At 34.7% G+C, this 14,801-nt stretch overlaps 1 protein-coding gene across 1 annotated transcript; it reads left to right on the forward strand.

The window, feature by feature from the left end:
- Positions 1-551: 551 nt before the first annotated feature.
- On the forward strand, positions 552-11,918 carry LOC128233771 (CDK5 regulatory subunit-associated protein 3-like). Its single transcript, XM_052947620.1, has 14 exons — positions 552-629; positions 1,405-1,494; positions 2,402-2,533; positions 2,774-2,923; positions 3,274-3,362; positions 3,909-3,998; positions 4,438-4,574; positions 5,743-5,905; positions 6,381-6,485; positions 7,507-7,594; positions 8,235-8,317; positions 8,748-8,950; positions 9,513-9,684; positions 10,816-11,918. The coding sequence occupies exons 2-14, from the start codon at positions 1,440-1,442 to the stop codon at positions 10,885-10,887; spliced, it is 1,539 nt and encodes a 512-aa protein (XP_052803580.1). The 5' UTR covers positions 552-629; positions 1,405-1,439; the 3' UTR covers positions 10,888-11,918.
- Positions 11,919-14,801: the final 2,883 nt, after the last annotated feature.

Below are 14,801 nucleotides of genomic sequence, written 5' to 3' on the forward strand. Positions count from 1 at the left end.
ATTACAATAAACGCAAAACTGTACATATGATCGTCTCCGTGCCCTAGCGGTGGGTTCGTGGGTTTGATCACTGGCCGCGTCATACCGAAAGACGTTAAAAGTTGTTCCAAGTAGCTTCCTTGCCTGACGCTAAGCATTTAAAGGATAGTGCTTGGAAAAGTGGTGTACTCAGTACTGGTTTAACCCAGGAAAGTTGTACCCGTGTATACACTCGCTTTACACCGAGCACGTAAAAGAACCTTGCATCCCACCACTGTCTCTTCCCTTCAGCAAAAACAAAGGACCCCGTTGGAAATATAAGTGCTTGCACTTTCACGGGTTATCCTTGACCGCAAGGTCTAAAGAAATACATGATACACATATGTGTTACAAGAAAATATGTGGGAACTGTAACTTGTATTAAAAAAACAAGAATTATATTTTTTAATATTATTTATTCCATAAGTAAAGCTTTATCGGGGGTGTAACATAACCACACGTAACCTGACAAAATAGGCTGTCAGTTACAACCGGTTTAACACTTTTCCATCAATCGATTTTCCCTTAAAGTTGTTGAAATCGTTGATCAAGCAGTTCTTCAGTGGACGTGAACGTCAATCGAAAACATATTTTCTGAAATATCCATCATTGTAAGTGTTTATCTGGTTACTTTCGATAAGCTTTATAAATTGTCGTAAACTTGCATGAACAGAATCAATTCAAAAGATCGTGGCTTTTCGAATGTGACAAACTCCATTTGAAATATTGTTTCGGATAAAAAAGATTTCGGATGAACAATATGTTCAGCATAGAATCGCTCATATTTATTATTTTAAAAGAGCGGACTTACATTATTCCATACCCCATATTTATAGAGAGAATGAATATGTAATAATTAAAAAATAAAAATGAATGTAGAGGCTATAGTCGATTTAAACAGACGCTTCACAGTCTTTGACGATTTTTGATTTGGCGACTCTACGCGTCCATATCCCACTTGTTGTTTTCCTAGCCAAGAATGACAGATTCCAGCGCTTAGTAAATTGAGGGGAAAGATAACGGGCAGTTGCTAGGTATTTCAAAATGGCGTTGCTTTTTTGATAAAAGTCGATCTAAATTAAACTTATTATTTGTGTTTCATTAAACATTTCAGTGTTATAAGTAAAACGTATTGGCTTGTATAAATGAAGTGTAACTTTTGTGTTTTTATTTAACAGTGAAGTGTTAAGTTTTGTGGAGTTACAGTTGAAGAATATATATAACATTGATATGGATCAGTCAACTTGTGGCATTTAGGGAACAAAATGAATATCCAAATGTTAAAAAAGGTTCCTAAATGCGCATTATTGTAGCTAGTAGAGGCTAGAGCTGTTATCTACAGTAAAGCTATTTCTCACTGAGAGTATGTTTCACTTTCACTTTCAGCTTTGTATGGTTGACACTTGCATCATCAGGCAGTTATGCAGGAAGATATCGGGAACCTTCCCATAGACATCCACTTCAACAAACTTCTTGGTAAACAAAAGTGTCACAGTCAGACACAACAGTCAGACACAACAGATATTTGATAAAATAAAAAGACAGCTTAGACTTGTTTTGAATGAATAGTAAACAAAACTGCCCATTTACACTATGGTCTTGAAAATTTGGCTGATTTATAGGCCAGATAGGAAGATAATACTACCCAGTTTTGTGGAAAGTGCACTCTAGATTGTCCGCTGTATAATCCAGATTGAAAGACATGTGGCCGATATATCAAAGAGCATACAGCCAAGATTAGATAACTAATCTGAACCATGGCCACCAACCTAGACCTTTTCAGATCTGCTGATCTTAGTTGTTTGGTCTTTTAATCTGGGCAATTCATCTTCTAAACATGGCCTTAAAGTCTTTCAATCAGTGCCATATAACAGAAAGTTATCTTGTAGGCTGTATAGTCTTTATACCTCCTGAACTTGCAGTTCCTAATAATCTTGAGTTTTACTTTGAAACTTTAAAAAAAACTGTCAATGATGTTAAATTTGATTTGAAAACAACTATGAATAAAACTCATCTTGTCCACACAATAATAGAGTATGTATCTGTCAATCCCCACATAATACCTCTCAATCTATATCAAATGGTTGTGTAGTTATATCACAAGCTTCTGACCAAGGGTACCTGGGTTCGATTCCTGGCCTGGGCACATGTGAGTTTCGTCTAAGGTCACCAAGCCAGACAAGTGGGATTTCTCCATGTTCTCTGGATTTCCCCACAACTCAAGACTGTGCTCTCGAGCAATGTCGTGCCAACAAAACTGTTTTACTACTTGATGTATCTTTTTCACAATCCTTGAAATAAGAAATAAAAGTTAAACTAAGCTATACTATTGTTTGTTGGTCCAGACTGGTTGATCAACCTATGCCATTGTTTGTTTGCCCAGACTGGTTGATCAATCGGCGTCACTGTAAGCAGCAATGGCAGCCGGCCTCGTTGATCGTTCAGGAGAAAATCACAGCAGAACTTCACACATTACAGGAGAATGAGCAGATTAAGACACTGGTTGGGAATGGGAGTATGTATCTCATTCTTCTTTATGGAATCATTTGTTTTAAAATACATTATTTAGCTGTTACAGCTGTTAAATACTTTGATGTTTATATACATAGAATATTATTCTTCAGTCATAAATGACAAATGAAATGTAAGTCTATAAAAATAAACAATTAACAATGTAATATTGTTAAATAGAAATTAAAAACAAAACGCTACCGGCAATGGGTTTCATGGACTCATTTCATTTTTGCTGTTACAGACGTCACTTACTTTACCTGCTTGGAGCTTGTTGAACTCTTAAAGAAAACTTCTGCTGGAGAGAAGAATATATTTGGACAGTATTCTTCACAGCAGATGAAGGCCTGGAATGATATAATCAGGATCTATGAAAAAGATGGTATCTTTCTAGGTATGAGGTTTCAGTCATGGTTTTAGTCTTTACAAGGGCACATTCTCTTGGCTGCTCAAATTGATATCAATACTGGTTTATGCTCAGTTGAAAGATTCATATCTGTTTAGAGCTGTCTTCGTGATTGAACTGAGAGAAATCAGTATACCTTTTTAATCAGAATGTTGGCCTGATTTTTGTTCTTAATGATACTATGATCTATAATTTTAGAAATAAGTGATGAAAGCTCTTGACATAGAAACAAATATTATAAAGATTTCAATTCAGCTGAGACTGCCCAATTGGTTAAGTAACATGCATTTCAGCTGAGACTAACTGACTATTCTATGTAACAATTACATGCATTTCAGCTGAGACTGCCCAACTGATCATGAGAAATGTGACTTATGAGATTCCGGCCTTGAAGAAACAAATCTCTAGATGTCAACAAATACAAAAGGTGAGAATTCGTTATGGAAATTACTATGCCTCCTATTTTCTGCTCTGTAATATGGAGGTCGGACATTTTCTGAAGGACATTACTCCATGGCTGGCTGATTGTCCAGCATGAAATTTCTTGAAAGTTCTAAAGGAGAAGCTTATTTCTTTAAGCCAACTTTCTTCCTTAATCTTGATTTTAGGAATAAGAAATAAGTTATCATCAAGATAATTTCCCTTATACTGCATGAAGTGTTTTAGAATGTAAATATTACGCAATTATACCAGAGCAAAAATAGCTTAATTAATTTATTAAGAAATATAGATGTTTCAAGAGATCGGGGCCAGGTAGAACTGGAAGAACCGGTAGTAAGCACTTTTGCTTGTTACCAATGAAACCATTCCATTTCACGCCACAGCGGCCGCCTATCACCACATTCTGATGTAACATCATACAAAAGAGCGAAAGTATAAAACAGTATTGTAATTCCTTTTTTTCGTAATCTTTTTAATATAAATAAGTTAAAACTACATTGTTGCTGATTATTTTTTTACTTTTCTCTAACAGGAGTGTGATAAGAAGGAGGCAGACTATATAAGCAAGGCCGCAGATCTGAGGAAGAAATATGCCAGCAGCTGTAAGGAGCTGGGAATTAAGGTACAAACAAATGTTGCCTTTGTGGTTGAAAGCATCAGATAAGCCCTTCTTTGGTATTCCTTAATAGTCTAAGGCCCTAAGCATATGATAATAGGATTACAGGACTTATTTAACTGGGTCTAACTAAAAACAGTCCAGTACAGAGCTGTTATACCCCAATATTATGGATAAAATCTCATTTCTATCATTCATTTTAAATAATTTTATATTTTAAACCTGTCTGATTTTGTTTCAATACATTAACCAGCTATTGTGGTCTCATAGTTATTGTTCTCTTTCTTGCGTTGTGTCATTTCCAAAATGAGATGGGCATTTCTCACTTATTGTTAATCATCTTGTGTGCTATTTGTTCATGTCAAAACCGAATAAAATACATGTAAATCATAATATGCAAGAGTATCTTTATAGTATGTAACATTATGTTTTTTCACATATTCAGGGTGACAAGATCAAGTCTGAGTTATCTGCCCTTGTGAAGGACCTACCAAAAGTGTATGAAGAGGTTGCCAAAGAGGCGAAGAGACTCTGCTCAGCTGTCACTTACTACCATGATTTCTCAGCCTTCCTCATGAAAGGGTCAGGGTCTGATTTTAACAGTTTAAAATCCAAATAGCTCTCTTTACCAAGACACTGCATTCAGCTGTTACATATAAATGTGAAATCAGCTATTACAATGTGAACTTAATTTAAGTGTGGATGACACCCCTTCTATCCATATTCCTTACCCAAGCCTTGGTGTTTTTTCTATTTTTAACTTGTCTAATTTTCAAAAAAGAGAGAATAAGACAAGGTATTGTCATTGTCTTGGTGTTAACAGTGGTGGCTTCCTCATGAAAAAGAAATAAAAAACTGTTCAGGAATTAGAAATTGAAACTTGATAAACATGTTGCCTCATACAATACCCACTTAAGTAACACGGACATTAGCTCTGGCTTAAAATATAATTGAGTTACTAGTATATCTATTGTTTGCCTGAAAATCCCCAGAGACAAGTTCATTAGACAAAAAGCTTAATAATGTTACCATAGTAGTACTGTACTTACATGCCTTCTTTCATTTTGTGGTTAATAAAATGGTTTGAAATTAAATTGATAGCTAATATAATATTATCATTCAGCAGCCAAATGTATAATACTTAATTCTTTGGTTTGGTCAAAACTAGCTAAAATATTTATGAACAGGTCAATATTTATGAACAGGTCAATATTTATGAACAGGTCAATATATTTATGAACAGGTCAATATTTATGAACAGGTCAATATATTTATGAACAGGTCAATATTTATGAACAGGTCAATATATTTATGAACAGGTCAATATTTATGAACAGGTCAATATATTTATAAACAGGTCAATATTTATGAACAGGTCAATATTTATGAACAGGTCAATATATTTAAGAACAGGTCAATATTTATGAACAGGTCAGTATATTTATGAACAGGTCAATATTTATGAACAGGTCAATTTATGAACAGGTCAATATTTATGAACAGGTCAATATATTTATAAACAGGTCAATATTTATGAACAGGTCAATATTTATGAACAGATGTTTATGATATCATGACTGTTAACCAATCAAATCATTTACGTACATAAGTTAACTAGCTTTATGATCACATGTGGACAACTTATCATAGTTTTAATTGACTGCAAGTAAACAAATGCAGAATGTTCAATACCTGTCATATAACCAACAATAGAACCATATTTCTATCATTTGCCTTTCTCTGTTTCCAGTGAACTAAAAAACTTGGACTGTGTGCCTTTATTGAGGTTTGTGCAGGAGCACGGGAATGTTGTGACATACCAGTGGAACCATGGGTGTAAACCAGTCAGTATACAGGAAGCAGACTTCATCATAGATACAAGAGATGAGGAGGAGGTGGCGGAAGCAGATGTGGTGAGTGGTGGGGGGGACCAGTCTGTGTATGTACATGAAGCAGGATTGATGAAATATACAAAGATTAGGAGGAGGTGGAATGGTTTATCCACCATTGATAATAGGGGGAGGGGGAGGGGGAGGAGGTAGAGATCTATTAGAAATGAGTAAACCAGTTAACATGCAGGTAGCTGACTTTGTTATACCTAAGAGAAAAGGGGATTGGGTTGGTGTGAGGGGAAGGGGGTTGGGATGTATAAAGGAGCAAACTTGTCAGAGGGCTGATGTTTCGAGTGAAAATGGGGGTGGTGGTATTGGAATAGGGATGACAGATTGGGGAGAAGGATGAGAGTGGGGGTGTTAAATCTTTTTTTTATTTCAAATTAAAGCAGTTGTGTTTTACAAATTGTGGTTATGCATTGTTTTAAAATAAAATTATATAAATAACACAAAGTCTGTTCAATATTGTAACATTATTTTTGTGAATGTATTACAGATAGACTGGGACATCGGAGGAGGGGGTGGGGGTGGAGATGTTGCGGAGATAGACTTTGACATCTCGGGTATCACTCTGGAGAGTGGCGGCACTGATGAGGGAAAGGTAACACATGAATGTCAAAGGTCAAGGTCAACAAAATGTAGAAAACAGTAGAGAATATAATGATGTAGCCATGACCAGAGGGCTTCCTCTGTAGTTTTTGTTTAGCCTGACTAGGCAACATATAGGGGTTACTTTTGTCAGCGGTGGTGGTCGCATCCCGTTTTCTCTTATCCGGGGCATATCTTGTAAACTTTAACTGGTATCAACTTGAAATTTTATATGTAGATAGATCTCATTGAGGGCAAGTGCAGAGCACAAGAACTGTTACTCTTGCTTCCATATTTTGTTATTGCCCTTTGTTAATTTTCATGCTTAAAGTTTTGTCCGGGGCATATCTTGTTTTTATCAACAGTCAAGGTTATGGAACAAAGAAAACATTGTATAACCATAATAAGGTCAAAGTTTCTTTCAATTTGGTAAATACATTCAAGACTGGATAACAGAAAAGAGAATTATGAGTTTGCAGGTATCCTGTCCTTGACCTGTACATTTTGGTAGGTTATATAATAGGTCAAGATAGATTATTTTATGGATAAGTCCCCTGTATACTTAGAAGTTGAAGAGATTAATGAAGAAATCAACCTTACACATGTATGAAACTGTTTCTTATGTAGCAGATTCCATTGCAAACCAACAGAAGCTTGCATTGTTTCAATGACCCATATACACATGGATTTGTTAAGCCTATTTTGTACCATTCCAGAGTGACACATTTGTTAAGCATGTTTACTACCCTTCCAGATTGACACATTTGTCAAGTCTTCTTTCTACCCTTTCAGATTGACACATTTCTTAAGCCTATTTTCTTTCCTTCCAGATTGACACATTTGTTAGGCTTATTTTCTTTCCTTCCAGATTGACAGCTTATTCCTCTCTTCCAGATTGACACATTTGTTAAGCCTATTTTCTTCCCTTCCAGATTGACACATTTGTTAGGCCTATTTTCTTCCCTTCCAGATTGACAGCTTATTCCTCTCTTCCAGATTGACACATTGTTAAGCCTTTTTTTCTACCTTTCCAGATTGACATAGAGGTAGAGGAGATGGGAGAGGAAATTAACTGGGGAGATCTGGATGATCCAGCACAACCTACAGAGGAGTCAGCTAAAGGTTTGAAGGAATTTGATATATTGAAAAAACATATTGTAGTTGTTGAAATTATTACATGTCATGGGGCATGGATTCTACATATTCACTTAGATCTTAAACCATAGACTAAAACTCTGAATCAGAAATGTGAAGTTTATAATCCACCTTTTTTATATCATTCTTTTAGATGACAGGCGTGTAAAGATTTAATAGTTGAGTCTGTTATTTTTAACATTAACAGCAATTTTTACCATCAATGCAATAAAATTAAGATACAGATAAGCACTTTTGATTCTCGAGTCAGGGGGTATTTCACAAAGATTTGTAGGAGCAATTTAACAAGAAGATATTTTTAGCATTTGTATTTCGTAGTTTAATAAGGTACGAAATTGATGACTTTTTACAAATCAGTCTCTTAGGACATAAGTTTATATAGGCCCCAGGGTCAGTATTCAATATTGGTCTTATCCTTAGCCTTAGACGTGCTTCAGTGATTCCATTTAGCCTATTGGTCAGCTAAATTTACAGGCCAATCAAAACACTTAGTTTCTAATATTAATTTTAAGTTCAATCCAAGTTGCTTATTGAATACAGCCCCTGAACACGCCTTATATTTCAACCATACACACTTGGTATTATGCTGATTGTGTATATTTTCCAGATGGCGTGGCTGTAGGAGAGGAGGCCTTGACTATACTGGACAACCCTCGTACACGAAACCTCTTCCTTGACGATCTCATGGAGGTAGGAAATCACTTTTGATAAGTGAAATTACAATTCATTAAGTGTATTATTACTTAAATAGACAGGTTAGATGCGAGGTTTTTAATGCATGTTATGAACAGTATCATTTGAATAAAACAATTTTGACCTGACATTTTATCAATATTGGTTGCATGGTGACACAAAATTATTTTTTGTATCAATTGAAAGGGTTGTATGTGTTGAGTGAAATTTTTGTTTATCTCTATAAATTTCATTAACTCACTTTAAAATTGAATTAATGCTAGAGTTTCTATAAGCATCATTAAAGGTACTTTATAAGTTAGTAAGATAATAAAGTTAAATAAATAGGTAAGTTGAATATACAAAAGAGAGAGAACAAAATAGCAGTTTTTGTTTGTGTGTTCATGGTCATTGTTTAGTATGTCAATATTTACTTTCCATAAAACAGTTGGAGGCATTCCTTGTTCAGCGTCTGGCTGAGCTGCACAATGCAGGGAACATCCTGGCCACAAGTAACCTCCAGTCTGCCCCAACGTCGATACAGGTGGACGACAAGCTCGTGGAAACCATGGCAACGGACGTGAAGAACATCATCTCTCGTCTCACCTCTGTACAGATTCAACATCTCATGCTGATCAGGAACTCACCCAGGTAACAGGGGTGCTTCTGATCTTAGCTAGTTTTATGTCTCAATTAAAAAAATTCTTACCCATTTGTTCTGTTGGACATACATATTTAACATATCATAATAAACATTGATTAATCATCAGGAGATTAATTAAACTTAATAATTCAATTAATAATGAAAAGTCCGAAACCCATGACAAGGAATGGAAAATACTCAAAATAAAATATAACTCGAGAGCCATAACAAAAAAGAAATATTTAGAAAAAGAATATTTTTCATAGATTATCATTTCAAAATTTTAAGCTTAGGGGACATTGCTGTCATGTGTACCTATGTATGTATGTTATAGAAAAGTCATAAAAATTATTATGCCTATTATAGAAATGACTAAGTTTTGATTTGTATTCAATATAATTATGTGAAAAAATAAACGAGGAAAAAGGAAGGAATGACAACTTTTTAAACTAAATTTACTAGCAGTAAACTAAATTTAGTTTTTTTTAATTTACTGGCAATGAAGCATGTCTGATGATGATGATGATGATGAAGATGATGATTGTGTATTTATGTTTCTTCTTATTTCAGATATGTTGAGAGGGTGAAGGATTCACTGCGTCAGACATTAACGCTAGCAGACAAGATGGTGTTCTATGAGAAGGAGATGGTTTCCCGTCGGGACGAGGCAATCAATGAAGAACGAGAACTACAACCCAGGGTTCAGGAGCTTGTTAAGAAAACTAAAGTCTTGCAGAAACAGGTGGGACTGCTTCTTAAAATAGAAAAAATCCTGTTAAAAAGAAACAAGAGCTGAAAAAGGACAGGGCCCTTGACTATACACCCCTTTGTCTTAGAAAAAAAAGCATTAATGATGTTATATGTGAATGTCAAAAATAACCTAAAAATATAATATTAAAAAAGTCAAAATGTAGAAGTCAACAACAAAGTAAATTACGGATGGTTTTGTATTTAGAGAAATTTAGAGTTGTGCAACTTATTTGTGTGATGGTGGTAACTCTGTGAAGTATGAAGTCTATTGAACAAATGGTATTTTAGATCTGGGATTAAACCTAAAGTTGTCCTTAAACTTTAACCAAGCTTTCTAAGTTGATCAAGAGCCTTAATTTGTAATTAGGATAATATGGAGTTAGGTAACCTAATTTTGTAATGGCTGTGAATTACTGTTATGTATGAAGGGCATTGAATGGACAGTATTTGCGACTTCAGTTAACGTTGCCTTTAATTTGAACCATACTTTCTAAGCCAATCAAGGACCATAATTTGTATTACATATAAAATATGGAGTTATGTAACCTAATTGTATGATGGCCGTCAACAAATGTGTGAAGTATGAAGTCATCCAAATGCTGTTGGTTTGGTCATAACTTAAAAAAAAAACTAAAGATATTTATACAAATGCTTACTTGTATTACAGATTACATGTGACAATACATATTTGAAAAGCAGGGCCTTTAACTTTTGACTCAGTAATTATTGAATTAAGCCCTTGACCATCGTGGAATAAGCATTTGCTGCAATATGCATTCTTTTTCCCAATATCATTATTAAAAATTAAGGGGTGGAGGGTATATAAAAGGGTATTTATTTTGACGGAGTTATGTGCCAAATTTCAACTGAGAAGTTGCCAAAATAAAACTGTGTCCGGATGGTTTTGCATGAAAGGGTCGACAGATTTAAATAATTTTCATACACATGTTAAACAGAATAAAATACAATTTAAGTTGGACTTTTGTTACACTTCACTTTTTTCTGACGGAGTTATGGCCCCTTTTCAAATGACTAGTTCACCATGCCTGTGTCCAGGCAACATGCGGGGGTATTCATCACTCCTGTGATAGCTCTAGTTTGAGTTTGTTTTATTTCTTTTCAGATGGAGGGTGAGATATCAAAGAAGTACAAGGGCAGACCAGTGAATATCATGGGAGAAATAAACACTATATGATGAACCAGTGAATATCATGGGAGAAATAAACACTATATGATGAACCAGTGAATATCATGGGAGAAATAAACACTATATGATGAAACAGTGAATATCATGGAAGACATAAACACTATATGATGAACAAGCGATTATCATGGGAGAAATAAACACTATATGATGAACCATTGAATATCATGGAAGAAATAAACACTACCGGTATATGATGAACCAGTGAATATCGTGGGAGAAATAAACACTATATGATTAACCAGTGAATATCATGGGAGGAATAAACACTATATGGATATCATGGGAGAAACAAATACTATATAATGAACCAGTGAATATCATGGAAGAAATAAACATGATATGAAGTTATTGGATACTGGATTGTTGATATTTAAAATGTACATATTGTAAATAGTAGTCAACAAATTATGCTGGACATATGGGTTCAAGATGCATGTTAATATTTATAAGTTAATGATATGGAAATAATTTCTATAAAAAGACAAACTGCATTGTTATATTTTAGTATGAAATTACATGATCATTATGTTACGAAAAAAAGAATCAATCAACTTGTTTTAAAGTATATGAGGTTAACCACAATGAACTCCTCCTATACATATTATGTGTATATTTTACTTTAACCTTTGTAAGGCTTTGGTTGTGGTAATGAAAAGAAATTAGAGTTTGTAATATGTAATAACTTCATGGAAAAGATGCATTACAATTTAAAGATTTACTCAGAAAACAAAACAAAAATACACGGCAAAATTTTCTTGAGGAAAGACCGTGAGGTTGTGTTGTATTGCATTCACAGTAATTGGACTCATTGTTTGGTCTTTAATGATATACTCGTATGAATGTTTTATTTTACAACCGAAAATTGACAAATTATTATGATGATGTATTGAATACACCAACATGTATGTTGTAAATTAAGAAAACATTTGTTCAATTATATTTCTATGTCAATGTTTTGTATATGAAAACAAATGTTACAGAGATATTTATGTCATAATTATGATAAATTAAAAGAAACAACACACATACACTGTAGTTTTTTTATTATCAAAACCAAGTTTGATTCTGTGTGTTTGCTTTTGGTATGGAAGTGGTCTCTGTGTGGGTAGGCAGGTGTCAGACCATCTGTTTGCAGTTGGAACTAGCTGAGATATTGACTGAATCAGTTTGTTTATTTGAGTTTATCAAGGTCTGCCCGCGCCCATTGGCTGCATTATGGCTTGACCCCGCCGTGATGCCATCACGACTTAAATTGTGTTTAAATGCCTTAAGTGACATGAGATAGAAGTCAATTCCAGAATTTGGAAGACTTGAAGAAACAGAGTGAGATACAAGAGATCTGGGTGCGATACCCTAGCTCTTTGCGAAGAGACCTCTTGGTTCTTTAACGTGCTCGGTGTAAAGCACCGATACACGGGATACAACTTTCCTGGGTTGAACCAGTACTGAGTACACCACTTTTCCAAGCACTACCCTTTAAATGGCAAGCGCCAGGCAAGGGAGCTACTTGTACCAGCTTTTAACGTCTTTCGGTATGATGCAGCCCGGGATTGAACCCACGACCTCCCGCTCCGTAGGCAGACGCCTTAACCACAAGGCCACGGAGACGGTTTGACTGAATCAGTCCTGCTGCTCCACTTTTTATGATTTAATGCACTACTTATACTAACCTGCCCAGGGTTGGTCCAACACAGCAATTCCTTATCAGTGGACAAGTACAAAGCATTTTAATATGCCATGATGTTAACATCATAAATGATATTTGGTACTATCTATATTTATGACATGAAAATAAAATATATCCAGAGCTGTATTTGGTAGAGTTCCATGAACCAGGAAAGCTCTATCCATGTTATGACTCAGTTTTACATCCTTATAAACTTACAGACACACCCAACAAGGTGCATCAGGTTGTGGTAGTCTATGTTGACTGTGGGACATGTTAAGGTACCATCCATGCTAATGATATAGTGGTATTATAATAAACAGTAATCTTCAATATCAACACCTGTCTATATTTATCAAAAGTAGCATTTTGTTTGTAGCTTACATACCGGTACCTCCTATTGTCTTGGGTGACCATTTTTTGTAAGCATCTGTTCATCAACTTTCGTCTTCATAACCAATGACTATAAAGATGCACAAAATAGGTTGATGCATTATTTTTTTTTAATTCAAATGCATTATCACGTTTAACTCATTTGACTTTAATGATAAAAAAGCATTATTTTTTTTAATTAATAGCCATGTTGCCAGAGATTCTCCATTTAAAAAAGCGCCTAAACAACAATAATATTATTAATTTAGGCATTGAGCTCCTAAATATAATTTTGGACTCGTGTAGATTAACAGTTCAACCAAAATTTATTGGAATTGTCTTTCTTCAAAGATGTTTGTAGTCTTTCCCAACACCCATTGCTATGGAAACAAACAAAAATGTTCATAACAAAGTAACCCTGGAGCGAGGATAGATTCTGATGATTTTTTTAAAATTGAAATAAATATCATGTTGAAGTTCTTTTAAAAGTATTAGACCTCTACTCTATACATGTACCAAGTTCCGTTATTAATTTATTTCAACTTAAAAATATGGTGTTTACAAATATTGTAAACTCAGGTAATAACAGAATTACAAAATTTTTTTGGCTAATGTTTTCTATCAAGATGCTTCGCCTCACTCAAAGGTTCCAAGATATTATATAATGTGCCAATAGAACCATCTGCTTCCCTCTTATTCATGAATGTTACAAAAAGTAGCATTGACACTTGGGAAGAAGACAATAGTTTCTTCGAACAAAACAACCTGTTTTTATTCCTATACTTGTCCCTGTGATGTGAAGGGCTGAGCTTGATTTAACAACCTACCGTGATATAGAGCATAATTATGCAAAAGCTACACACGCTGAAGCTAAGACTTGTCCATTTTTCAATGGTGTTAAAGGGAAATAATTTGACAATTACTAAAGCTAGAGTTATGCGTATTCCTACATGTATGACTTGCGTCATTGGAAACATGTGTACTTAGTTTCATGTTTATATCCGTAACTGATACAGTAACGGCTCAGTTTCATGTTTATATCCGTAACTGATACAGTAACGGCTCGGTTCTATATTTTTAGGCATACAACATCAACACGATTTTTCTTTTAAAACTGTTATTTACCTACATCTGCACTGCATCAACAGGAATATTTCAGGTCGATTTTCAATGTTTGTGGTGCACAGGATTTTTTTCTAATTTCTGCCACCAAGCTTATTATGAAAATCATATATTTCTAGCCAAAGAATAGAGAAGCAAAAGCTACTGAAATTAAATTGCCTTCATAAATTTAGTGTCAAAAGAATGTTTTAGGTGTAATTCCATACCACGGGCAGTTCCCGGTTGGAGGATTTGGTGTAGCTTTGAATAGGCACCAACTTTCTCAGAACCAATACATATAGATCTATACTTAAAATGTATTAATAGCGTTAGGGGAGTATTAGAAGAAAAGAAAAAGAAAAGTTTGGCTTTTTTAGTTATGATGTAATATTTATTCTTTATATATTTTTCCAATAATTTTGAATATAGACAAACAAATGGGACAACTTTACAGGAAGTGAAATAGGGTTTTTCAAAATACAGTCGATAATTGTTCTAGTGTTCTGCATCTGAACTTCCGCCCTTTTCACGTGCAGTTTAAAAGCGAGCGTTCCGTGATTTTAGGATCACAGTGTCTTTAACGGTAAGTAGTTGCACGAAGATATTTTCCGAATGGTAATATAACTGCAAAAGTTTCACGGCTCTGCATTTTTCACTGACTTTAAATAAAAAAATTTTTTAGACAATCTTTGTGCACTGTTGTCCACATAACGCGAATGCTCCCGAATGAAGTGACTGTGGCGAATTTTGATTGGACGATCGA

Source organism: Mya arenaria, chromosome 5, assembly GCF_026914265.1.
Source record: "Mya arenaria isolate MELC-2E11 chromosome 5, ASM2691426v1".
Taxonomy (NCBI): domain Eukaryota; kingdom Metazoa; phylum Mollusca; class Bivalvia; order Myida; family Myidae; genus Mya; species Mya arenaria.

Bases quoted from the DNA above. Each gene is read 5' to 3' on its own strand.
- LOC128233771 (XM_052947620.1), top strand. From the start codon at position 1,440: ATGCAGGAAGATATCGGGAACCTTCCCATAGACATCCACTTCAACAAA. The intron at 2,534-2,773 runs GTATGTATCTCA...TTGCTGTTACAG, and splicing joins GACACTGGTTGGGAATGGGA to ACGTCACTTACTTTACCTGC. The intron at 2,924-3,273 runs GTATGAGGTTTC...CATGCATTTCAG, and splicing joins AAAAGATGGTATCTTTCTAG to CTGAGACTGCCCAACTGATC.